At 38.3% G+C, this 27,265-nt stretch overlaps 1 protein-coding gene across 2 annotated transcripts in view; it reads left to right on the forward strand.

Annotated features, from left to right (window-relative positions):
- Positions 1 to 27,265, forward strand: part of AKT3 (v-akt murine thymoma viral oncogene homolog 3) — a 180,486-nt gene that overhangs the window by 60,096 nt on the left and 93,125 nt on the right. The window contains exons 1-2 of one of the 2 annotated variants that reach the window (XM_012730924.1): positions 20,365 to 20,467; positions 21,493 to 21,618. In XM_012730924.1, the coding sequence (XP_012586378.1) occupies positions 20,380 to 20,467; positions 21,493 to 21,618 (214 nt within the window). In that variant the 5' untranslated portion in view covers positions 20,365 to 20,379. Of the gene's footprint in view, positions 1 to 20,364; positions 20,468 to 21,492; positions 21,619 to 27,265 lie in introns of those variants that run through there. The other variant, XM_004691044.2, reaches the window with a different exon arrangement.

Genomic DNA, 27,265 nt, shown 5'->3' on the forward strand with positions numbered 1-27,265 from the left:
ATAGATTGAGGAATACCTCGCGGGAAGGGGGTGAGAAGGGCGGAAACAGAAGGGAGGGCACGGGGTGGTGGAGGTGGATCATAGGTGCCCCAGCGGGGGGCACTCCAGGAGTAAGCCTGAGGGAGGAAACCAGACACTGCTCAAACACTAATGGGGACATAGAGAATAATTTAAAAAACAGTTTCATGTAATAGCGATACAAACTATAAAGTGGTTTTTAGGTAAGCTTTTTTTAAAATGTATTTATTTGTACATGAAATTTTACATCATTGTTCTGAAAGCACTCCTATGCTTATTGCAGCACTGTTCATAAGCTGAGATATAGAAACAGCCTAAATGCCAAAAGCCATAATGGAGAAAGATGATGTGATGTATGCACACACACATGTGCATACACACAATGGAATACTATTCAGCAATCAAAAAGATAAACTCAAGGCATTTGCAGCAACATGGATGGAGCTGGAAGGGATCGTGGTCAGTGAAATATGTTAGAAGGAAAAAGAAAAACAGCAGATGGTTTCACGTCCAGGAGGAATGTAGGGGAAGCAAACAAGGGGCTGGGGGAATTTCATTTAACATATACAAAGACAAAAAGTCAATTACTAGTAGTTTTTCCAATTGCTGAAACTGATACATCAAGCTAGGGAACTGTTTCTTGGTGAGTGGAGGAGCTAGGGATGTAGTGTTTTATTCAGTTATTTGTAAGGAAGACTCCTCTCCTCTCCTCAGCTGTTTGGGATAGACCCCTGCTCCAGTGAGGCTGACTGGTGAATGTCTTACCCAGGACCTCCTGCGGGTGAAAGACAAAAGCTAAGGGATAGAGGGGTGTCAAGGTTAGAATTTCCACTGAACTTAGGGAATGAAACCTGTGAAGAATCAAGGAGCTCGCGGGGAGAGAGAGTGGAAAAGCCACAGACATGGCTGAGAACGGGGTGGAGGTAGGGTGGGGGAGGGGGAGAGAGCTCAGAGACCATACACCATCCTTGAAGAAGAGAACTTCTTAAGACCCAATCTGCGTGAGTTACATCCATGTGGCTCTTCTCCTGAGATGAAGTGTTTGTATTCTCACAGTAAATAACACTGCTTCGTGAGTCATTGTTCTTGCAAGAGCCCTAAGCACTGCGGTAAAGACACAATATTAAAGCCGCATCTTTGGTCAAGCCATGCTTCTGAGCACTACATACATACAGCTCTTTTCTTTTTGTTTAAATATATTAAATAATCCTTTTTAACTTCCAAGCCCTCTTAATTTGAAATTCTGTGATAGGTATTCTCTCTCTCTTTTTTTTTTCCGTTTGAACATATTTATTAGACAAAAAAATCTACCAGGTAAACACTGAGAAAAGTTGGTCCAGTACATACAAGCAGGTATCCAAAGGGACTGAACTCATAAGCACGTTATCCCCATGTCTGAGTCTGCCAGTTTCATTCTCAGCATTATCAGAGAAAGTTTTTGATTAAATAGTTATAAAATATGCCTAACTACTGATGTCTGCTGATGTCTCCTAACTGCTTGGGGTAGGAGCAGAGAGAAGGCTCAGGAGTCTGAGCAGGGGTGTGTGGTGCCTCTCCCAGGGCCTGTCTCTGGTGTGAATTGTTTCTCAAGCTTTCCTACCCTTTCAGGGCTCTCATTCTCACTTTGGGGGCTGCTGGTCATCAAGTACTTGGTTCTTTTCTTAATAATATAATAGTTTAGTTTTACATCATTTTTTTTTTCATCTCAGTTGTAATCCCTGGGGGCTTCCCATCACCAAGTCACCCGTGTGCCATCACCATAGTCCAGTGCACTCTCCCCACCCCCATTTTTGATCCCATTCCCCACTGCACCCCCGTAAAATGTCTCTGGTATATAGCAGTTTATTATTATTATTGTTTTCTTGCTTGATCCATTATGCTCCTGCTATGAGTGAAAGCATGTGATGGGTATTCTTAACTGCTTGAGTTGCTTTTATAATTGTAGTGAGAAATTTGTTGTCAATGATGTGTTGCTTTTACTTTTGCTGAGGAAATCCATAGGAACATGTCCCCAGTTTGGATTTAAGGCCTTGGGTGGAGTAGCCACCACTGGTGGGGAGTTAGTAGATGGCACAGTGTTTCCATAATGCTGTGACACAGGCTCTGACCGCACAGTTGTGATGACTTCAGAATGTCCCTTGTATTCTCCATTGTATTGGGTATCTTATGTCTTAAATCTGTGGAGAAGACTTTAGTTATTTACATTTGACTGGAAAATACCAGTGTTGGTGGCATGTATGAGCTGTTCAGATGACATGTTGTAAGAAATCAAAATGGGAATGCTTACCAGACTTTCTAGTTTCATTTGGTTCAGTAAATCAAATTCATAAATATTTTCTCAATTCTCCCGGAATCTACTGCATCCTCCTAAGATAAATGATAGTCTTCAGAATTGTGATTACACAAAGGAAGCATTCTTCTTAAACACCTATTTGTACTCATGACAGTTGCTTCTTGTTAAACGTTACTGAAAATACTCTTCATTTATCCCATGATAAATTAGACTTCTTGTGCGTTATTAACATTGACACGCAGTATGTTTAAGATAGTTTAGAAATTGTTGATAGGGAGACTTGATGCTGTAATTTTTCTGCAGTCACCCATAAGTTTTTAGAACTTACAATAGTCACCTTTAGTACTATAAATAAATGGAGCTTTCAGGTTGAAGTATTTAATCCCCTTGACTTTCTAACAATAGAATCAAACCGTGTTTGTTTTTCTTTATTTTTGTGTGATAAAGACATCCGTGATTTAATGGTCATTTCTTTGAGCCTATTTTCCGGGCAATATTAGTCTTACATCTTTTGTTCATTTCCCAGCATAGTTACTGTTTAATGCGTCCAGCTCTGGAAGCAGTTGGGTCCCTCCGCTACGGGGGGGTGGAGCCGCTGTTCGCTCTCCACCAACCTGGGATTCGCTGGCTCCAAGGTGCGCGATTGGGCATCGTTACTGGTCAGATAGACTCAAGGCAAACATCGATGTATGTCAAGCCAAGTTCTGCTCTACATAGTGAGTTCTAAAGACCCATTTCAATATTTGAAAACATTTATAATAAATTGTACAGTGTCTTCATCTTAGATCGGGCCTGCGGCCCAAGCTAGCGGCCTGCGGGGTGACCCGTGTATCCTAGTGGGTGACGCAGTTTGTGTCGGCCATGTAAACTGTTGGTGATACTCATGGACTTGAGAATAGGGGAGCCATTCCTTTGACCGACTGCTCCTGCTTTCTTCACATTCTTGCAGCGTAGTAATGGGGCATTATTATAATTAAAATAGGTTTGATGACATTGACTACTTCATGCTTGACTAGGGAGTCTTGGGTTCTATATTGAGTTAGTAATTCCTTTAAATATTTTACTATTTCATGTCCCCAGAATATTGATCAGAAAAGCACTTACAAGAAAAGTGTAGAAACTCAGATCTGTGATTTCACTCCATTTGAAATTTCAGTGACTCATTGTGAGTTCTACTTGAATATTTCAGTGTTTACAATGAAGTTCAATGTAGATAAACAATTTGTCTTTTTGTCTAAAGAGGCACAAGCTGGCATTAAAATGAATTTACCTTTCATTAGAGAAACACTGACCTTAAAGGTTTTTTGCAACACTTTTGAAAAAAAAAAAAAAAAGTCATTTTGGTACATATTAGATCTTGGTAAGTAATACCCTGATGCTAGGAAGTCTTTTTTCCCCCAAAGATTTGTACAGAATTTTAATGCAGACAAAAAACACTGAGTTATTATGTTCAGATCTTATTTTAGAAATGTGAAAACTTTTTATTTTATATCTCTGCCCGGTGCCTACTCTGGCTTCCCACATAGTACTTAGTAACTATATAATAAGTGACAGATTTTCTTGTGAAGATTTTAGAACACATAACGAGGAAATTGTTAAGTCTGGTATCACTGATAACATGGCTGAGAGTTCTGTCTGCTTCAGTGAAATATAGAATTGAATCAGATAGGTTTAATGAAAGGTCATTCTCTGAGTAATATAGTAACTTTGAAATGGGTCAGTAAAAATCTTTTTGCTTATTTTAGAAATTTTCAAATATATAGAACTTCAACTTAGTAACACTCCAATGAACCTGCATTCATTCTTTTTTTATTGAGTTAGAGAAAAAACATTTTACAAAGTGGACACATTGTTTAATTTTGTTTTGCATTTACAAGATTGCAGTGCAAGGCCAATAAATTAAATCCAGGCAGTTCTGTTGCTAATTACACACAACTTCTCTTGAGTATCAGATATTCAAATTCATTTTATGAATATGGTAGAGAGAATAACAACTGTAAAACAAAGCACTGTGCATGTAAGTGACTGTTAGCGTGCATTTCAGAAAGGATAAATGCTCACCATATGGTACAATTACTGTGTCCAAGTTTTCAAATTAGCTTTTCTCATCCTCCTTATTACTGTCTTTAAAGAGAGAGGAAAAAACCCAACATGATTTATCTACTCTGCAGCAGAACTCTTGACGCAAAACAGCAGCCCAGTTCTGTCCAGTTTTTTTTTCCCTTAGCATAATAGAGGCTGTCGGACTTTTTTATACTAATTACTGTGTGAGCCTCAGATGAACCCCCTTCAATTCACAGGGCTTTGTTAAGGGAGGAGCTGTCAATGTGTCTGCCCGTTTGCAGCTGTGCTGTGCCTTTAGCTTGCTTAACATTATGCTGCTTTTTAGACTTGACAGAAGGGATTTTTTTTTTTTTTTATTAAGGCAAAGCAGCCTTGTAGCGAAATGGTTTAAGCAGCTGCATTGTAGGAAAGCACAAAGAAGTTATTATTGTGTCTGTTTAGGGGGGTAGGACGAGGGGGAGATACTCTGCTGCTGTTGATGCCGATTGTTGACTTGCCATCTGCCAGATAGGGAGAAGAAAAAAATGACAGCTCCGGCAGGGTGTTCAAGAGGTTGTTTGGAGACGCAGAAACATGTGCAGATGTCGAGCTGAATAATGGCTAAAACTTGAGACGGTTTATGATGCTGCTGATGTTTTGCATATACAGAATGAATGTATGTGTGGGTTTGGTTAACCAAGGGTACATACTAATTATCATTGTTTTCCTGCATGCCCCCTCCCCTGATTGTGTTAATTAGTTTAGGGACTTAATACTTCCTCTTTTCTTCTCTTGTTCAAGTCTAGTTTTAGAAAGCAACTTCTTTAAATGACAATACAAACTTTTTTATTTCTCCATATAGAGGGGAGCTAATCTATCGGGTTAACCGTTCACTGGCAACAGATTTTGATTAGAGACTCAGTCAAGTGAATTGCCTTGTTCTTGATACATATATTAACAGTTTATCATTAGTCAGTATGTAAACTGTTATTTGAAACTGGAATAGGTTAATATAATACTTTATAGCAGGCATACATGATGCAGCTTGCCAGTAGGAGTGAGTTAGTACCAAATTTATTTCGCTCAGTAATTCCCCCAACTTTGAACCGAGATACTACAAGTGGTAAAGCAGAGTCATATGGGGAACCTGGTCTTGTTAATCTCTTTCTCTCCTGGTTGCTGATTCTGTAAAATACAGAAAACAATTGGCTGTTTCTTTCTTTTGGTACCTTCTTGTCTTTATGTGTTAGAGAGGATCTAAAGTTTTTAAATGCTATGATAATATAGAGTTAGGTTGAAATGAATATTTATATGAATGCCGGTTTTATTACTTTGATGTTACACAATTAAGAAACTGATGTTAAGCAAAATTTCTCAAAGGTACTGTTATTCAGAAGGCCTCAAATTTTTGTAAAATTTCCAAGTCATTCACAATGTGAGCGAAATTTCAAGAAACAAAAAGAGAAGCTCTGACTTTTCTTTACCTTTTTTCTTTTTGCTATTTGATTTTTTTTATTGCAAAATATTGTGTGGAAATGAAGGACTTTAGGGAAAGTATGCCTTCCCAAAACATTTAGGGTTTCTTTTTTTTTTTTTTTTTTTGCATAAAGGAGCAAAGATGCCTGCAGTGAGGCCGAAAGGCGAGCAGGCTGATGCGCTCTGTATCCGGAGTGCTGTCTTTCCGAAAGGACTGAAGGAAGATTATCTGTTACTTTGTACACTTCAGGAAGAAATAGAGGTCAAGTCTATTTAGGAAAACTACATCTCACTCAATTTTCCCTCAAGTGCCTCTAATCCGTATTTGCCTCCAAAGAGTATCCACACTGGACCTTTCTTTTGTCTTTTATATTTAATTTTTCTCTCTTATTTGGAAGGTACATATTTTTGTATGTGGAATTAAATGCATTATTTGTAGTTTTGTAGTCCAGCTTCTACCCTGCTAATTTGGGGGGCAGGTATATACCATTTTTCAGGTAGAAGTAGTTATAAAATTGAGAGAGTGGTTGACATCAGTGGGAATGTTAGTGAGTCACTGGACAAAGCAAGCTGTGACCAAGCAGGCTTGCAGCTCTCTGCCTTATTCACCATATCCTATTACTTTCATTTCTTCAGAGCTATATGCCAGAGCTCATTATATGGGCAGAGATGCATACCAGGGTGCCGGACATATTGAGGGTAGAGTGTCTGTGAAGTTACACAGGCCGGAATTAAATATCATTTAACTTAGATGAGTGACTTGATAAAAGTCTCTTAAGCTGTTTAATTATCAATTTCTTCATCTGTTAAATGAAGGAACAACTATTAAAGATCCCACGAGGACTAAATGAGGTAATATATTTAGAATGTCTGGAACCCATGCCATACAGCTGTTAGCTCTGTTTAACTTCTAAAAAATGTGATGTGTAAGTCTAAAGGTCTTCAGCGATTGTAATTGGAATATTTATGTTATGTTCTGTTGCAGTGTGACCATACAAGTTCTGGAAGCCAAGTATAAGGTGGCTTTCTTAGATCCTTCTATTTATTTAGTGATTTATGACAGTTTCATAAATCTTTGCAAAATCATTTGTTTAGAGAAATTATAAAGAAAATTGTTGAATGTGTTTTGGCCTACATACTCATTATTTAGTAGTAATGATTCATGTTATATACTATAAAATCATTTTTTCCATTTAAAAAATCAGCATGAGATTGCTCAAAGTTGTATTCACTCTGTCAATTCAGTATTAATCTCCTGATGTTGGGACTACATTTTTCTCTGCTGAGACCAGTACTGAGGTTGTGTTTGGATTTTAGTTATTTTTAAAGTAAGATTTTAGATCGCATGTAGGTAATAAATACAATGATTTCGGTGAATAAACAACACTAGAAGTAAAGATTTTCTCCACATGGAGTTTTAAAAGCGTTATTTGATTGTCACAACTCTTTATTTTGCAGACAAAGAAATTCATCTGTGATGAAAATGATGCTGGGATAAGCAGAAGTGTTTTCCTAATAGAGTAAAGAGGAAGTCGCTCTTGGTTGTCCTGAGAGAATCAGTAAATTCAGTGTAGGATGACTTCCTACCCAGATGTAGATGGTCCATTAAGGTTTTTCTTTTTACTTTGTAGTTTCTGTCCAACACTCTCTTTACTAAATATTAATCTGTAAGTTTGGATGAAGAGATGTGGAAGCCCGGAGCCAGGCTGGGCTCGGTTTCTAAGAGCGGGGGAGTACTGCTAGAGCAGAGTGACCAGGGGTTTCAGTTCTGGTTCAGAAGAAAACGCACTGACACTTACGAAGGCGGCAGCATGCGTGCTGTAAACTGCTGTGATAGCTTCTTAGGAGGTATTGCATTGTTGAATATAACACATGGTGTGGGTAACAGTAGTCATCGAGACAGCTAAAGAGCGTAGTCTAATTTTGTTTTAAAAAATCATTCAGCAAAAAACACCCTATTATACCAAGAAATTGAAACAACCTATGAACTGTCTCATACATTAGGATTAAGCTGTTTAGCAGTGAGGAGAGTTTCATTTATGAATTAAACTATGCTTGGTATGTTTTCAGGATAATTCAAAAAAACTTTAGCAACTTCTATCTTTAATGGTATATAGATGTATTTGAATTGTGCCTCAGAAAAATTCTGCATGAATAGTAATTTTTAAAAATATTGGCCAGTATGTTGAAAACAGAAGAGTATTTCACTGTCTGACATATTCTTTAAGGCATCTTGCTAAATGTTTTGGCTTAAAATTTTTAATGTGTTTTAGTTTCATGAAAATCTGATTAAAGATGTTGGTAAACTTGGTAGCACTTTTTAGAACAGAAGATGATTAAGATACAAAGGCAGAAAGGCATAAACCGTGAAGTTCTTATATTTTTTTGGCTAGGCGAGATACTTATTTGCTTGAGACTGGAACACAGCATCAAAGTTCATAATTTTATACTTTTAAGTGGAAGCACATAGAACAACAGCTGTTGTTTCCTGGCATCTTTCTGGAGAGATATTTAAACTTAAGTATATATATTTATTATAGAAAAGAATTTTATGAAATGACCTTCTTTTCCCTCTGCATTTGCATTATGTTCAGCTGACTATGTTAAGAAACTGACTCTGTACTTTTTGCTTCAGTAAAATAGTGTTTGGAATGTAAAGTTTTTACTTAATTCCAGTAGTGCATCATTTGAAAAACTAGTTTTCCTCAAGGTTTTGCCAGGTAATGGTATAGTTCCTGAACAGAGAATTATACCTGAAGTTATAGAAGCAAGACTTTCTATAAATAGCAATTCTAAATAAAATTGTATTTATACTGAGTGAAAATCACGTCAGGAGATTTTACTGTATCAAAAATAAATTTTGTTGCCTGTTTGCAGTAGTTTTCATCTCACTTAATATAGGTCATTCAATAGAGGACAGCTCTTTTTTTTTTTTTTTTTTTTTTTAAGCCTGGATTTATTTTAGGCGTAATGATGGTGATGGTATGAAGTTTAGACTTGGAAAACAACTCCAAGACTTTGTCATGAATATAATGACGCCACTGGACTACAAAGTAGGATTAATGATTCAAAAATCTTTGACATATGAATTACAGTCTTGGGCCTCCCTGGTTGTACAAGGGGTTAAGTCACAGCACTCTGAAGCTATTGACAGTCACTGCAGTACGAGTTCCATCCCCAGCCAGGCAGTGACCCACAGGGCACAGCAGACCTCTCCTGCCTCCCCTGGGCTCCCCTCAGCAGTGTATTTCCATACATCTGCCTGTTCTGCTCCCTGCTCTGTCTCTGGTGAATCCTCTTATCCCCTCCCACCTCTGGCCTGTACCCCAGCTCTTGTGTGCAAAATAAATAAAATCTTAAAAAAAAAGAAAATATTTTCTTAGGGCTGAAGAATTGAGGTCACTAGCTGGGAAATAGAAATAAAAATGGGGTAGCAACATAAAAGCAGAGGGGACCCAGTGGTTTATGAGAAAAACTGGGGGTGCATTGGCAGTGAGTATGGTGTGTTGACAAACAGGAGGAAGTGTGAACCAGTTTTTCCAAACCACATACAATTTTCGAATCAGTGTGATTGCAATTAAAAAAGGGATAAAATTCTTTTAAACTTAAAAGAAGTTTTGAAAACATGCATAAAGAGATAATGGGTAGTGATGAGGAAAGAATGTAATGAGCAAATACACTCATCTTGGGTTTAGTTTTTAAATACATTTTTATTAGGTTGGTTCTTAGGTGAAGATCATTTTCTGAAATTTCTGTCTATGAATTAGGTAATACTGCCCTCAGAGGGCCAAGGTAAGTAAATTCATTTTTTACATTGAGAAGTAGCATTTCTGCAGTTTCTTGCCCTATAAACTTGTTTGGATTTGAGAAATGGACCTTTTTGAATTTTGAATAAATAGCATTTGATTTGTATTTGCACTTATTTCATTTATGTTTTCTTTTTAAAATGTTAGATTTTATCCGTGCACTTCAATTTGATGACAACATTTAAGCACATTCAGTTATTTTCTAAGAAAATGATTACAGATGACTGACCACACATTTCGAAATTAGATCAATTTAGAAAGAGGATAAAAAATTACCTGAGAAAGTCAAAATGATATTGTTGAAGTGTCTCTTTGACAACAGGTACTCTTGATACTCAAAATTACTTGAACTGCACTCTTGAAAATATAGCAACATTCACCAAAAAGGAAACAATATATTACCTTCACTCTTAAATATAATCACATCTTTAAAAGACAATGAAAAATAAGAAAAAATTACTTCACTGGATATATAGTTGTTATACTTAAATACAAAATATACCAGATATTAAAATATACAACCATCCCTAAGCATTTCTAAAAACTTGAAGTTAATGTGTGGCTAATGCATCTCTGAGCTCAGAGTACTGAACTTAAGTGATGATTAATTTCTGCAGATACAGAAGGAAGACTAAAGGCTGATGAGAAAATGATTTCTCTGCCTCTGCCTTCCTAAGCAGTAACTTCCTTATGCAGCAGTTTGAAAGAACCTTTGAGATGGTTCCAGCAAGTCCAGTGGGGTTGCTGAAGTGGAGAGAGACCACTTCTGTGATAGAATTCTCAGTTTTAATGATTTCAATTGGCCAAGCATAAATAATTCATCAGTAGTGGGATGAAAATAGACACAAAATGAATAACAAAAAATTGAAGTTTTAGCTACAAAAATCAAAACTTTAACTTTTTATTTTAAAAAACGTATATGTATAGTTTAATATGCTCTATATATTAGATGCAAAAATCTCTTCTGACTAGTCATATTTTAAAGTGTGTTACTAACAAAGGCTTGTATAATGCTTGCTATGAGCTAGGTGGTGTTCAGTGTGCTTTGCTAACAATTTCTTCCTACGTTATCGCTGTCCTCATTTTCAAGAAGCTGAAACAATGAAATTAAACACCTTCCGCAATCTCACACAGCTAGTAGGGTGACTGAGCTGACGTTTGAAATCCGGACTTCAGAGTACGTGTTCCCAAATACCGTCATACACAGCCTGATTTTGAAACCTTAAACGTATGTAGTAGAATAGGGTCTTACTGGTTTCAGCAAACCTCTGTTCATATGGTGGCCTGTCCTCTGTTGCTGCAGGGTCTCAAGCCCCACCTTGGCTGGCTGCTCATAGCGAGGACGTGCCAGCACCAGCCTTTCCCTGTTCCTTTAAAGTAGCCTGTGGGTAGACTCGGAACACGTCTCGCTGTGTTCAAGTGTCCTTTTCTCCCTTGCCCTCTCCACTTTCATCTGTGAACGTACTGAGATGCAAGTCTGTGAAACGCCAAGCTATGAGAGAGGAGTCGTGAAGGCAAAGGATTCAACCTCGAGAGAGTAGAGCGTATGGTTTGACCTAGCTCCGTTTTGGATCCCCTGCTCCTGGTAGTTTATGATGGGCGTGACTCCGTGGGTGAGAGCCCAGGCCGTAGCCCTATTCAGCATTGCTGCATTGAAGCAGTGTTTTAATGTTGGAGGGGGAGAGGGTTGCAACACCGAAGGGTTTTTTTTCAAAAGGCACAGGTCTCTTCCTGATGAGCAGGTCTCTTACCCGATAACGACCATACAGAGCCCCTGTTCTCAGATAGCATTCCATCAGGTATGTTTGAACAAAAGACTGGATTTGAGATGTAGTTTGGGTTTGGTGAAATTTCTGTTTGTGATAGCTTTGCTGATTACTTTGGGTAGTAGTTTTGTTGATGCATTCAATTATAAGTGTATATTTAATATAGGCTGCTATATTGATTTAATCATTTTGAGACTATATTATAAACTGGAAAACACCTCCAGCAACTGAAGTTGTGAAATTTGTAATGAAGTTATGTATTTAAATTGGTCCATTTCTTTTAAATAGTTCACACTTTTTGTCCTAGGTATGTTGAAACAGTAACAGGAATGGTTTTGTGTTCAGTGCGGTATGTAGAGTTGTAGACTTTTGCTGTAATACAAAAAGCAGATTAAAAAGCAGGCTCTACTTTTAGAATCTACAAGGGCGTAAATGCAAGCAAAATAATAATTTAGTTCACATTTAACCCAGCAGGAAGCTGAGTACAGATTGAGTAATTCTCTACAACATATCTACTGCTATGTAAACTAATCTCATGACTTCTTCATTAAATTACCAAGATGCTATTTTTCTGTTGGTTAGTTTTATGGATGCTTTGTTTTCTTTTTCTTTTTTTTTTCTCCTCCCCCACTCTCCCCATTCTCTTCCCATTCCACTTACTCTTGCCTCTGTGTGTAAGACCATACATGCAAACATACACTTTAACACTACTAAGATGTTCTTATGTTTAAGAGATTAAAAAGTGTCACTTTTGTTTTGGTTAAAATACATTAACTAAAATCGAAAGGAATCAGCATTTTATGATTTAATTTACAGAATACATTGAAGTAAACACCAGAATGCTGAATGATAGTCAATAATTGTGTGATTTCTGGATAAGGAAAGCAAAATTATAAAGTCGATAACGTATTGATAGACCAACCATTCTGAGATATTAGAGAATCTGGCATTCTAACAGCGTCTGTGAATGCCACATGAATATCACATTGATGCATATGTACTTTTTTATTTTAATTCTTGCTTCAACTTCAAAGTCGACAACATGGACCTCAACCTTCTATTGGAAGCAGAGATGAAAACTGTATTTAATATAAAAATGACATGTTCATGCATTATGCAATGGAACCAAAATTTCTTGACCATAATATACTTCTCAGTGTAGTCACAAAGGAACATCTGTGGTAAAGTTGAAGAATGTGGGCACATCTGGAAAGCCTTCAGGACACCTTCCAGCACAACAGGAAATCACCACAATTATAAACACCTTCCATCTGGGTAGTTGCAGTGGTAACATTGATCAGTACAAAAGCAGACAAGTTTCAGTGATCTGTGTGATAGCCAGACGACCTGGGTGACGTTGCCTTAACATTTTGAGCCTTTGCAATGTGCAGGAAACATAAGAGAAACAGACAAGCATGAGTACTGTCTTAAAAAGTTGAAAGACTGAGGTGAGATGAACGTTCGGTTAAATGAGGTTAGATAGGTCCGATGGAAGTACTCTCACAAACTGTAGCCCATGTTTCCGTGTGGTATTGTCACAAGACTTCAAAGAATAATGGGTGTAGCTCCTCGTGGTGTGGTCGACACAGTTACACCCAGGTTCTTTCATGAAATATTGAGGATCATATGCTGGCATTCCTCTTGAGCCTTCCCTCACTGTAATGTGTCAAACAGCAGATTTTACTGAGTTCCTTTCTCTCAAAAGGCACATGACAGACCATTTGGAATCCTTGCTATCCCTCATTGTGGACTTCCTTGATAGCTAAAAATGGTTAACAAGTTGGGAGTTCTCATTTTGATTTTAATTGTTCCTATCATCCCATTTTTATCAGTTCTCTATTACAGCTGCCAATATATACTTAAAACCTTCACGAGGGCAGGCACTATGCCTAGATAACTCATTGCTGCATATTTTGACATTAAGTATATTTGAGTGATGAATGTATTAGAAGCCCATTTTCCCTAACTCTAAAAGAGTTGAATGAACCTTAGTCTCTGCTGCGTGATGCTCACTGATCAGTACTTAAAAAAAAATGGTGGGGCGGGTTCTGTAGGACTTTTGTCAAGTGCTGTGGCCATCACTCAATTTTCAGCACATTGATAACATGTGCACAGGTGGTTCACAGCTGCTGCTAATTGATTCACCACAGAATGAAGCATTTTAAATTTTTCCAATTGTAAGGAAAGGATTTCACAAAAGGGTAATGGCAGATCTACCCACAACATGGCAGAATAGGGCAGTTTGGACAACATGATCCCCTAACTATAATTGGGAATCACTAAATTTAGTGCACAGGAAATTTCATAAGTCCATTGCCAGTGGTGGGGAACTAACCCAGCGCATGGTGCACTGAGTGGGTGGTTAGCTCCAGGAGCTGGTTGGGGAGGGGACAGAGGGCTGCAGCCTGAGCAGCCAAGTAACTGGCCGTCAGACGCAGTGTGATGTGTGATGCATGAGCCAGGGCCAATGAAGTTTTGCAGTAAAGCTTTCCATGGCAGGGAGAGGCTGCAGACTAGTGGAAGGACCTTCGTTTATTAACAGATTTGGCCAGCAGAAGCACCATTGACTGAACCCCTCGTCTCGTTTGCTGGAATACAGGAGAAAGAGAACTGCTGCATGGCAGGGAGGAGCAGCGAGGTGCGACCCAAGAACCTGGGTTCCTTGAAACGTGGATAAACTTGTTTTGAAAAAGGGAGAAGAGGCAGTGTGCATTCCTCTGTTGGGAATACTGCTCCCTACCCACTGAAGTTGAGATTGAGTTCATGAGCTGTAACATCTCATTTCTCTCTCACTGCCACCAAGGTAAGAAAGAACAAAACGTAATAATAAAGGCAATGCCCCAACAGGAAAAAAGCAAATAAAGCAGCACACATACCTAAGAAGTAAGGATTACCTGATCACCCAGGGCAGCACCACCCGTACCAGCAGGGGCCACAGGACCTTGCCAGCACCTGCCCAAACCTGTGTAGGCTCATGACTTTCTGTGAGACCCTGCCGATGCCTGCCCAGGACAACAAAGGACTCCCAGATGCACAGAGGGCTTAAGATCTCCCGGGATCAGCTTCAGCACCCACATTGACTGGAGAGACACTGGACCCACATCAGGGATTAAGCTGAAGTGGTTAGTGACCTCATAGCTTCCCATGAAAATTGCCAGCCAGGCCTGCCATCAGCCCCACACCCAGGTCTGTGCAGGAGAAGGGGAGAACCATGCTGGAGGTCCCATCCACGGCCCCTGGCTCCCCATCAGGACCATACTGCACTGCATGCCCAGATCTGCTTGGTAGAAGGCTGCAACTACTTACCCGCCATCTGGTAAACACCCAGAATAGTAGGAAATGAAGATCCATGTCCACTAGGAACCCCATCTACAGTAGAGCAAACCCCAAAGCAAATAATGTAGTAAAATATAAATAAGTATGCCATCAGGAACAGGACACCACAGGAAGAAAAACAGACTCCAGCAGCAGTAACACAGAAATGGAAGAACTTTTCTTCCTATCAGATAAAGAATTCAAAAAGGTCGTTTTCAAGAGAATTGAAGAATTATTGCAGCAATACAAAGAAACCTCAGAAAAATGAAAAAAACACAAGATTTTGAATCCAAATAGAAAACAGTAGAGCTGCAGGGTCTAAAAAGATCAATGAAGGAGGTAAAAATTTCTGGAAAAAGTCATGAAAATGGAATAATGTGTAATTTTAAAGATGCAGACATGAAAAGATTAGAGTTAGAAAAGAAGAGGTACAGAGACAAATACTTAAAGAATGACTGAGCATTATCTGACACCATAAGCAAAGCAAATAGGAGTCACGGGAATCCCAGAAAGAGAAGAGAGAGAGAAAGGAGCTGAAACCCCACTTAAGAAAATGAAGAGAACATCCCATCAAACTCGAAGAAAATGAACATAGAAATACACGAAGTTAATAAGACAACCGAGTGGCCTAAATAATCTATAGCAAGACACATAGTAGTAATGCTTTTCAAGGTCTAAGACAAAAATAATGAAGTTAACAAGGGAGAAGAAACAAATTATAAAGAAACACTTATTAGGCTAGTAGCAAACTTCTCTGTAAAAACAGGCAAGAAGATAATGGATTATCATATTAAAGCTACTTCTAGAAAAAGAAATGTCAGCCAAGAATACTTTATTCTGGATAGTTTTCCTTCATGAGGGAGAAATAAAGGCCTTCTCATACAAACAAAATCTTCATGAATTTGCAACCAATAACCACCCCCCTCCAAGAAATATTAAAAGCAACTTCAAGATTTGAACCAAAGAGGAGTAAATATAGAGAACTGAACAAGGAATTGAAGAGAACCACAATCATACAAACAATGATAGAACAAGATTTCTAGCTATCAATATTTAATCCAAATGTTAGTGGTCTGAACACAACAAAAAGACACAGGATCATGTAGGATTAGGAAAGAGAATTCAGTCTGCTGCTGCATCCAGGAAACGCACCTAAGTTCCAAAGATAGACATAGACTGAAAGTAAAACGTTGGAAAACAATTCTACAGGCAAGCAGCACCCAGATGAAGGTAGAAACAGACATACTTATATCAGGTACAGCAGACTTCCAAGAAGGCGACAGGACAAGGATAGGTGATTATCAGGGGATGTCAGACTCACCGGTAGGTATTCGTCAAACGAAGGAGCATCAAAATACATAAGTTACTGTTGAATCTGAAAACAGACATTGGAATACTAAATAATGTGGTCGGGCACTAGACAGACTCTTGGCAATGGACAGATCAGCATGGCAGAAAATAAACAAAGATGCAGTAGCCCTAAGTGGGTCTGGGCTACGTGGGCCTAACCAGCATTTACAGGACAGTGCACACCGAAGAAACTGAGTGCCCATTGTTCTCAGCTACACATGGTTTGTTCTCTGGGACTGAGCACATACTAGGTCACAAGGCACACACTAACAAGTGTAACAAGTGCAGGAAGACAGGAATCATACCACTATCTTCTCTGACCATAAATAATTAAAACTGGAAGACAACAAAAAGAAGGGAAGGAAATCCTCCAGTGCCTGAAGTCTGGGCAGCGCACTGCTGAGCGATCACTGGATGGAGGAGTCAGAGGACATAAAAAACACTTTGTGCAAGTCATAATGAGAACACAACCTTCCAGAATGTGTGGGACACGGTAAAAGAAGTCCTGGGAGGGAAGAGTAAAGCAATACAGGCACACATCAAGGAAAAGTAACAAGACACGTGCACAGTCTAATCTCTCATCTAGAGGAACTAGAAAAATAACCAGAACTCCAAAAGCAAGAAGGAAGGAATTCATTAAGTTTAAATCAGAAATAAAAGTCAAAACACTACTGAAATGAAAAGGTGTTCTTTGAAAAATAGAAGCATTATAGGCCAACCCCTACCAGGCTTAATAAGAAAAAGAGGGAAAACTCAAGGAAACAGCATCATTAGTGAAAATGGAGAAATTACAACAGGGACCTCAGAAATCCAGAGAATAGTAAGAGGCTACTCTGAATATTTAAGCAAACCAAGTCAACAGTTTAGATTCAGAGGACACATTCTTAGAATTACATAATCACCCAAGACTGAATAACAGAAAACTTGAACATTGCATTTGTGACTTTTGGTAACCAGAGTTCGTTATTGCTTTCCTATTTTATTCTAGGAAAGTAACATTTTAATACTGATGCATTAAGTCTTTTGTCTTTAATTTTAAAAGATACATAGTTTTATGGGATTTTTGAAAAACAGTGTAACTGTCAATTTATTTTCAGTTGGATTATTACCTGTTTTAAAATAACTTCTCAGTTAATCCATTTAAGCATGTTTTCAGGATAGCTCATTACAGTTGAGCCTAGACATTTAATAAACTGATCAGTTTTTCTGCTTGGTGTCAGCATATACTTTGCTTCATGTCTGTATTTCTGCTTCTCATGGAGTTTAGAGTTTGGGACAGATAGAAAGCTAGCCTTAGAGTGGCGTCCACTGTTCATCAATATAATTCATCTGTGAGGACACAAGTTGAATTATTTGTATGCTTGGACATAACTGGACTTTCCTGAAGTTATTCTAGATATAAGACAATTTGAACATTTAATCAATCCATTTTTAGTACTTACATAGGTTCTATCTTTGTTATTCTCAACAGTTTTAGTGAAATAAAAAGTATGTGAGGATTGACTTAGGTTGAAGGTTATAAATAAAAATGTAATTAGAAATGATGTGTCCCCCTTTTCAGTAACTCCAAGTTGAACACGTCCCCTCTGAAGATGATCCCTTTCAATATTCTGTCAAAAGAATATATTTTAGATGGAAAGCTCACATTTAAATCCATACCATCTTCCAGCTCTTTTTTTCTGTTAAACACTTTAGGCTGAAACTCAGGCTTAGATTTGTCCTCAGATGTGGAAATCAAAAATATTTATGGGAAACATTCATTCAACCATTGGGGTTTGTTTGCTTCTTAGAGATTACAGAAAATAAATTACTAAGAGAAGAAAGTTGGCAAAAGTTCAAAATCTGAAGTCATCATAACTGAAACTGTGAACTTTGATAAGCAACCTTTTCCAATTCCCATTTCACCAGTGGGATTCTCCACCACCGATAGGATTAATGTCCATTTCCTCTGCATTCTTCATGTGTTATCTCTCAGTCTCTATACTACTTATGCCAAGGACCTTATCATTAGGTTTTGCTTTTCTTTTATCAACAAGACTTTGGGTATGATGATGAGACGTTGCTTTAGTTTTCTGGAACTGTTAAAACAAATTGGGAGGCTAAAAACAACATTCATTCATTCTTTCACAGATCTGGGAGCCAGAAGTTAGAAATGAAGTTGTCGGGAGGGTCACAATCCTTCCAGAGGCTTTGAAAGATCCATTCCTCCTTTCAGAGTCTGATTTCTGTTGCTTGGCTTCTGGTAAATCATTCCAGTCTCTTTCACCTGATCACACTGATTCCTCTTGGAGTTTTCATGTCAGATCTCCGGGTGCCTCACTCAGAAAGATACTTGAAATTGGGTGTATTGCTCACCCAGATAATTCAGGGTAAGCACCTCTCCTCCATTTAATCACATCTCTCAACATACAATGTAACTTCTTCCAGGTTCCAGGAATTAGATTGTCTACATATATTTTGGAGTTCACTGTTCAACCCACAGTAGAAACCAAAATAACAGAATCTTGGTGGGAAAAATACATTTTTTGACTTCCACCATACTTCAAAACACATAAAGTCAAACTATGTGAGAAAGAAACATGCATTAAAGTAGATAAAAATTTGAGTTGAAGTTGTTTGCACGTGACACTCGTGCTAGCTGAAAGTCTGTCATTACAGTGCATGGAAAGTTTTAATTTCTCTTGGTGGGTTTCCCTAGAGTAAGCTCTGTGGTGGACTTGGAACCCCATAAATGCTGCTAATATAGTTTATTTTTACATCGCAGTTGTAATCCCTGTGGGCTTCCCATCACCAAATCACCCGTGTGCCATCACCATAGTCCAGTGCACTCGCCCCACCCCCATTTTTGATCCCATCCCCCACTCTACCCCCGTAAAATGTCTCTGGTATATAGTTATTCATTATTATTATTACCCCCCATCCCCCCACTCCCCGGTCCTTTATACTCCTGCTGTGAGTGAAACCATCTGGTATTTTTCCTTTTCTTTCTGACTTATTTCACTCAGCATGATCCCTTCCAGCTCCATCCAAGTTGCTGCAAAAGGCATGTGTTTCTCTTTTTTGGTTGCTGAGTAATATTCCGTTGTATCACCCCATCTTTTTAATCCAGTCATCTACTTTTGGGCATTTGGGCTGCTTCCGTGTCTTTCCGATTGTAAATAAAGCAGTACTGCCACATATGTAATAAGATTTTTCTCCCCTTTATATTCAGACTCTTATGTCTGTTGAAACCTGTGGAATTGATTTTAAAGCAGCAAGCGTCAGCTTCTGTGGAATGTTGCTTTTGAAATATAAGCTGTGGTTGACGTAGCTCTCTCTCTTAAAAGGACTGTGGAAGACAGAGCACTTTTGTCCTGGGCACTTAGTCTCACACAAGTTGGGATTTCCTGGCCATATTATAGAGCACCCCGGGAACGTGTGACTTCTGGAGCTCTTACTGCCTCAACTGTTGAATCAGTGAGGGACGTGTTCGCTTTCTTTTGGACCATCAACAGGGCAAGATGCAGCGTTCTTGAGGACCCCGGCGTTGCGGAAACTGCTTTGCCACCAGCGCAGGGGCCTGTCGCGGTGCTGGGGAAGCTGCGTCTGCCCTGCTGAGCTGAGGCGCCGCCTCTGCTGTCCGAGCTGTAGCGGGCGGTGTAAAAAGCTTACTTTCCTGTTCTGTCACACGCGTGAATTTGCATCCCCTGGAGGATCAACAACATTGTCTTCAGCTTTGAAACTAGAGCGCAGATATTAGGCTGACACCTCTTCCTGTCCTGTGGACTTTGTTTAAGAGCGTTACTGTAGCCACATTAGTGTCCACTCTTAGGAAATAGGCAGAACCACTCTCCAGACTTTAGGAGGAATACTGGAATATAAGCTCTGTGAGGTACAGACTGTTTTTTGAGGTGAGATAATCCATTACCTAGAACAAATGAACTCCAGAAAATCCATGCAGATTATACATGACAAATTACAAGAAAAATTGGACTCAGAAGTCTTCGTTGAAAATTCAAAGTTGACTATTAGCTTGATAATTTTTGATTGATTTAACTGAATCTATACAAACTAATTAAATTCTTTGCGAAATAACATTTATCAAGAAGGAAGATCTGGACTTAAGTTTTTCTCCTGTTCGTATGGTGATCTCACCATTTCAGGATACGTAGTATGTGCCGGGGGTACGTACCCATTTATTTTTAAACAACATTTTGACAACTGTAAGTCTTGCTACAGATCACACAAATGTCTTTGAATTTCTTGAAATTCCTACAGGCAAGCAGATACAAGATTCGCGTGGTAACATAATGAAAGTGGCACATCAGGCTGGATGACGAAGCCAGAGAGGACAGATGCGGTGGTTCATAGGTGCAGAGAAGGGCAGAATAGAGCCCCGCGTAGCCGAGGATGCATGAAGGGTGGGTCTGGGTGAGGCTGGACTGGACACGAAGGGCGCCTGGAAGCATTGTCTCTGGCACTGACAGGGTGAGAGGGAGCGGGGTCGGCGCTTGCTAGGTCTGAAGTTGGGTAACTGGGGTCAAGAGAACAAACGGAACTACGGGAAATGTTGAGCTGTGCTCACATTTTTGTAGTAATATTTGGTAGTGCTGTCAGGCGTTTGAGAGTCATGATTAGGTAGACATATAGGAGAACTGAGAACAGACGAGGTAGCCTTACAGCTTTTGTGGCATGAAATTTGGGCCTAAAGCGAGTCCTTTGTGAGGGCAGCAAATAGAGATCTGTTTGTTGTATTTTGTATGTTTTTGTATTTTGGTGGCTAAATGGTAATTTGTATCAAAATCTGGTAAAGTGCACAATTACTGAGTTAGGGTTACCGTGTTCTGACAGTTACCATGCTTGTGTGAGTGTGTGTATGTCTTTGAAAATCAATAAGCCCACTTCTTTCACTTCCTTAGTTAGAGGTTATTTTACTATGTGGAAAAAATAATGTTTTTTAATAAGTTATCAAGGCTTAACAATGGAAAGAGACTCCTTCCCCTTTTAAAGAAAAGATACTTCTAGTACATCATGGAAAAGAAACATTTATTTCATACCCCTCTTAGGATATATTTTTCCCAAAATTCCTTGCCACTGCATGGCTGACTTACTCAGTCTTTCAAAACTGCTGAAAATACGCTGTAACAAGCATCTGATGCTATGAGAAACTGAATAAAATGTGTACTCAGATGAATGATTCTCTGAAGAAATAATGGTGCAAAATGAATTATCAAAGTGTGAAATCATTGAAAACAAAACATGTTTGCGTTTTCATTGAATCTTAATTGCAGGCTTATGTATTTTCTTTTGTAAGTTAAGAAAAAATTGCCTAACTAAATTTTGAAGACCAGTGTTGTAGGACATATATTGTACAGTAATTTCATTTTTACACAAAAACTTCTGTTCCTTTTTGCTCTGCATTAACATGCATGCTTTCCTTATGTAGGAGAATATATAAAAAACTGGAGGCCAAGATATTTCCTTTTGAAGACAGATGGCTCATTCATAGGATATAAAGAAAAACCTCAAGATGTGGATTTACCTTATCCCCTCAACAATTTTTCAGTGGCAAGTAAGTTAAATATAATTGTCGATTCACCTTGAGTTTATTTGTATGACCTTTTATGTCACAATCTTAGGATATATAAGAAGGCTAATGAAAAAAAGTTGAGGTTTTTTTCTGTAAGAGCAGAGAAAATTTTAACTTAGACATAATTTTATTCCTTAGCATACATATTATTGATAAAAGATAGTCTTATATACTGTTAATATTTTGTAGTTAAAACTTGAATGTTATGAATATAATTCCCCATATATGTATGTCAAGTTTTTCTTTCTAAAATGTAAAACAAAGACCTTTGAACTTGGTTGCTAGATTAAACTTGCTTGTAAGATACTGCATTGTAGTACTTAGTGCATTTCTAATATATTATCCTATTATATCTTTTGTTTAATTGTATCATAAAAGATAAGTGATTTTACATTAAAATTATTTTCTAGGAAGATTTAATATTTGTGGTTAAATTTTCTTCCTTATGACTAACAAATCAGTGATTTAGACTCATCTATAAATTATGTATTTGCTTGAACACAGCACAGAATATATTGATAATGGTGAAACTTACTGTTTTGGTCTAAACAGACTTCACACTGTCCAAACTACTAGTTAATCATTACAATGCTTTTTCTGTGTCTATTCAAAGCAAAACATCTAAGAAGTTATAGGAAATTAAAATGAACTACCATGAAAGTTAGTCTTACATAAAGAATTAAACCTTTGAAATAAAGTCTTTATACCATCATTAAGTTAAATTATGATTGTATGTTTAGACACATTTTGAGAAGATAGGAAAACCTGAAGCAAAAGTATGCAGTCAAAATACAATAAAGTATTACATATATAGGATAACAAAGGTAGGTCCGTAAATGTTTCGGAATCATTTTACTGTTGTATAGAGACCAAGTCTGTTTCATGGGTAGTATTTGTTAATATTTTTAAAGAATAGAGCAATAAACCAAAGGTTTTGTGAAATCATTTTCATTATAAAGGTTTCTAACTTAAAAAAACCCTCTACTTATATCAGTAAATTCTTAAGTAGAAATTTCAGTTCTTTAAAAGTGAGAACATTTTTATATGTGTATATTAGTTAAGAAAATTATTTTCCCCCTGTGAAATGCTAGATATTTATCACCTCACTTTCAGTAGGAATCTTTTTTAAGAACCTGTTTTTAATTGAAATATGTCTTATATTTTGTGTTGACTTAAGTCATTTTATACTGAAGATCTTTGGGGATAGTATTGCTCTAGAAAGTGATAGAAATTGGCTTTTCAAACATTAGCAGGGGATTTATCATACCCTACCTAAAGCCAGTATAGATATACTTTATAGATATACAAAGTTTCTCTTTCACTAGCAAATGTTATTGGTTTTTCTGAAATCATTTATAAAATTCAGAACTCCTGTATCTACTGATCAAAATGCAGCATTTTTTGACCTTATGAAATTTCACACCCCAACAAGTTTTAAAGACATACTGTATGTCACAGTCTGCTAACATCTGCTCCAACACTTCCACTGGCAGAGGCTGAAATAAATGCTGCACTCTTGGGGAGATACTCTCTTTAGTGACTGACAGTCAGCTTACCCATGAAATCAATATTAGTTGACATCTGTACTCTTCACTTGTATAATCAAGTTGTTACAGGCCAGATCGTGGGGTTTGCAGCAGTATGTTAAATAACATGGATCTTATACTAAATAAACTACTTAAAATCCATTATTATTAAAGTTTGATTTATTGCAAGCTTAAATTTTATAATAATTACCTGCTGAAGTAATGAGTCTGGTGAAAGGGGGCCCTGACACAGCCCCCTAGTGTAAGCCTCCAACTGGCTGGTATTTAGACAGCTGCGTTTAAACACTTGGACGCATGCGTTTGTAGGAGGCCTGGAAGAGTGAGTAGATGCGTAAAAAATTAAAGTAGAGGGCAAGGATATTTCTGGAACAAGGTGAAAGAAATGTTTGACGGAGACATTAAGAGAAGGAACAGCTGGAGCAAGGATTGGGTCCTCCCTTTGCGTCCCCTCGGCCCCCTAAATGACTGGACTGCCGGGAAGGGAAAGGCAGCGCACACTCTCTGGGCGGTGTCCTGCTCAGACCAGAGAGATGTGCTCTGGCGTCGCTCTCAGATACCAGGGCCTTGCCGGCCGTGCGCTTCGGTAGGAACACCGCTGTTCACCTGCTAATAAAACGGAAACTGCTTTTATTGATGGAAGCAAATACTCCATTTCAAATCCACCTTTAAATGCACTTGTTTTCTTTTGCTGCTAAAAGGTTTTGAATTGCAGCTCTTAGCTTGGAATTGGTTATTCTCAATATCCCTTTTTTAACTCAGCTTCTTTTTTTGTAGGGAGAGCTCATGGTCTAAATGGGGGATAGATTGTTTGCAGGCAGGTAGGGAGCAGACACCCACCCTGTGTGACAGGCAGTCTTTGTGGGCTACTCAGCATTTTTTGTACATAATGCTTATTATTAACAGGTTAATATTCATCTCTGTGTCATAAAATTCAGACACCCTAACACCAGCCAGCTTTTTATGCCAAGGATTATTGTACTGTTATTCTATCAGTTTACTGATGGAAGCATTTCCCTCCATGACATACTAGCTGAAGGGTACAATAATTGTTTTTGCCCACCTCTCTGACTGTACTCATTTATGGTGTGACTAAATGTATTGATCCTGTTTGTTTAAGTTAAATGTAGGTATTTAACAATTGGAGTTGCTTAATAATTACTGTTAGGATATCCTCATTTTTTTTTAAACTTGAACTTTTAGTTTAGGTGTAAATTAGTTCTTAGATTTGTAGAATTAAAAGTGAATTGTACTTCGGGCTTTCCTTCATCATACTTACAGTCCGCATGGGGAAATGAGAGGGATTTAAGGAAGTAAGGGGAAAGAACTGATAATTTTTAAGAGTGTACTGTTATAAGATATTTTATTATTTGATCTCATTTTGTCATGATGAGAATAACATGCAGCAAATATTACCTTAAAAAATGCCAGCTGGTACATGAAAAAAATGTTATTATTAGAGAAATGCAAGTCAAGCCTGCAGTGAGGTATCCTCTTCCATATGAGAATGGCCCAAGGGCTGGTGAGGATGTGGACAAGAGGGAGCCCACCCCCAGCACTGGAGGGCGGGAGGGACTGCAGACTGGGCCGGCTCTGTGAAAGCTTATGGCGGGGTCTCAGCGCAGTCAGCGTGGACTTGCCGTTTGACTGAATAATCCACGCCAGGCATCTATAGCAGAGTTTCAGAAGCAGTAATTCAAGAGGAAATGTGCACGCCCATGTTTGTGGGCTGCACTGTTTACTGCAGCCAAACTATGGAAACAAACTATGTGCCCCAGGACAAACGAGTGTATTGAGAAAATATGGTCTGTAGACATGATAGAATATTACTGAGTGAGCAAAAAAGATGAAGTCACGCCTTTCGCAGCAGCAGGGATGGTGCTTGGCAGGATAACGCCAAGTGAGATAAGTCAGAAGGAGAAGGATATGTGCCAGATGGTGTCACTAAATGTGAAATATAAAGTAACTAAATAATAGTCTGATAAAGATGAGCTAAAAACTAACCCTTCATAGCTGACTGCATATCTGAAGCACCTCAGTGGGGAAAAGGCTTGGGAGGAACAAGAACAAAGGAAGGAAGAACAGGCCCTCCCTGGTGGCGCAGTGGGTCAAAGCACAGCACTAGGAAGCTAAAGCCAGTTCAGCAGGAATTCAGTCCCCGCCCCGGAGGTGACCACAGGGCGCGGCAGACCTCTCCTGGCCCACCCGCTGCCCCCCTCAGCAGTGTACTTTGTCAGTCGGCCTGTCCTGCTCCCCACTCTCTCTGGGGAAGCCTCTCGCCGCCCCTGCACCTCTGGCCTATACCCCAGCTCTGTATGCATAAATGATCTTTTTTTAAAAAAGAAAAAAGAACAGTGGCTTACAGTGGTAGAATCTGGGTGAGTTGGTGGTAGGTAATGCCTAGTAGAGGTACCCCAATATTAAGTTTAAAATAATCTAGTGAATTATTAAAATAAGTAGAAATGAAACTAAGTCCTAGAGAGACTAAGAAGCTTTCCCAGAGTCTCAAAGCATATATGTGGTAGAACTGTGATTTATACTTTGGACTAACACCTGATTCCAGTGCATTTAATTATATATAGTATTTACAAATGACAGCTGTCGATAGAATTTATCAGACCCACAAAACTGAGTGGTATGCCAGGTATTACACACAGTCGTTCAGTAGCAGACCTCTTGTTTTGAGAGGTATACTGCATGTAGCAATGGTACTCCTTTGTGCCGTAAGTAAAACATGGAGATGGTAGCCAAGTGGCTGATTATTTGCTAGAAATTTTGTATGTAATATTGGACTGATTATTTTAGCACCCTGGAACTTAGAGGTTTTCTATCTGTAGCAATAGGGAGTTAATATGTGAAAGATACGAAAAGTTGGAAAGGGATTTCCCTCTAAAATTAAATGATTTGCTCATCAGTATCAAATAATTTCTTGAAACAGTCTGTTGACAAGTAATAGTCATAATAATCTTTGCCATACCACTGATTAACTAAAGCTTCTCTGACTGTCTTAGGGTCTTGAGGTAAATTTTCTAGCATAGACAGTTCAAAAGATATTGGCTTCTCATGCGTCTAGATTAGTTCTAGATGTGTCATGAGTCAAATCAAGCCATCAACTATGTGATATCAGATCTTTGATACTTCCATTTAAGTGATCTACAGCTTAATGCAGAGGATTCAGTAGTATGTATAGATTTCAGTCTTTTTCTTATTATAGCAAATAAATCATAGGAGAAAGAGTAAGCATCAAGGCAGAATCATCTGTATATTTAGTATGAATGATGTGCTCATTACGTGTTTGACAGATTGAACTCGATGGGTACCTACTTTGTTCTGCTTCCGTATTTGTGCGCTAAATGACTGTTTCTGTTTCCATCCTACATATTTGTGTTAAAAGTTAAAAGCTTTTATTATATTTGAGTAAAATTAAATGAGGGCCCAAGGCCACAGTGGAGGGAAGGACCTTTTTAGCCTTGGAATTTAGGAACGATATAAAGGCATTCTTTTTGGCTGGAAATACCACATAATCAAGCAGATGTTAATGAAAAGATGAAATTCAGGGAAAGAGAAAGGAGAGTAGGGTGCCTGTTTGAGAGTTTTAGAGAGGAGAGTACATTGCTCCTTTATTATAATCATGTTTCTGCACTATAATAAGGTCTTTCATCCAGCTTTTGTCATTCATTCGTTTTGTGCTCTGCTTCCTGTCACTAATTGTCAGCACAATAGTTTCCCAACTATTGAAGTCTCAGTGTCCTTTTGGACCAATTTGTCATTGTCTTTCTCCCTCAGCCCCCAATCCATGCACTCAGAATCTATTACTACGATTGCATTTTTAGACATTTTTTTATGTTTAAAAATGGCAGTGCTTTTGAAACATGCCAGAATAGTTCTTGATAATTGAATCATCCAACTCCCAATGACTATTGCTTCCAAAAGCACACTGATAAAGTTTCTGTCTTTGTAGGACATTTTGGAAAAGTAATTAAAAACAAACACGTACTATTTGTAGTGTTTTCTCATAAGCATTTTTTGCTTTGAATTTCATCATCATCCTGTGGAAATAGGATATTTTGTTAAAATACAATTAA

The sequence above is a fragment of the Condylura cristata genome, unplaced genomic scaffold, assembly GCF_000260355.1.
Source record: "Condylura cristata isolate star-nosed mole 26May11 unplaced genomic scaffold, ConCri1.0 scaffold00029, whole genome shotgun sequence".
In the NCBI taxonomy this organism is placed as follows: domain Eukaryota; kingdom Metazoa; phylum Chordata; class Mammalia; order Eulipotyphla; family Talpidae; genus Condylura; species Condylura cristata.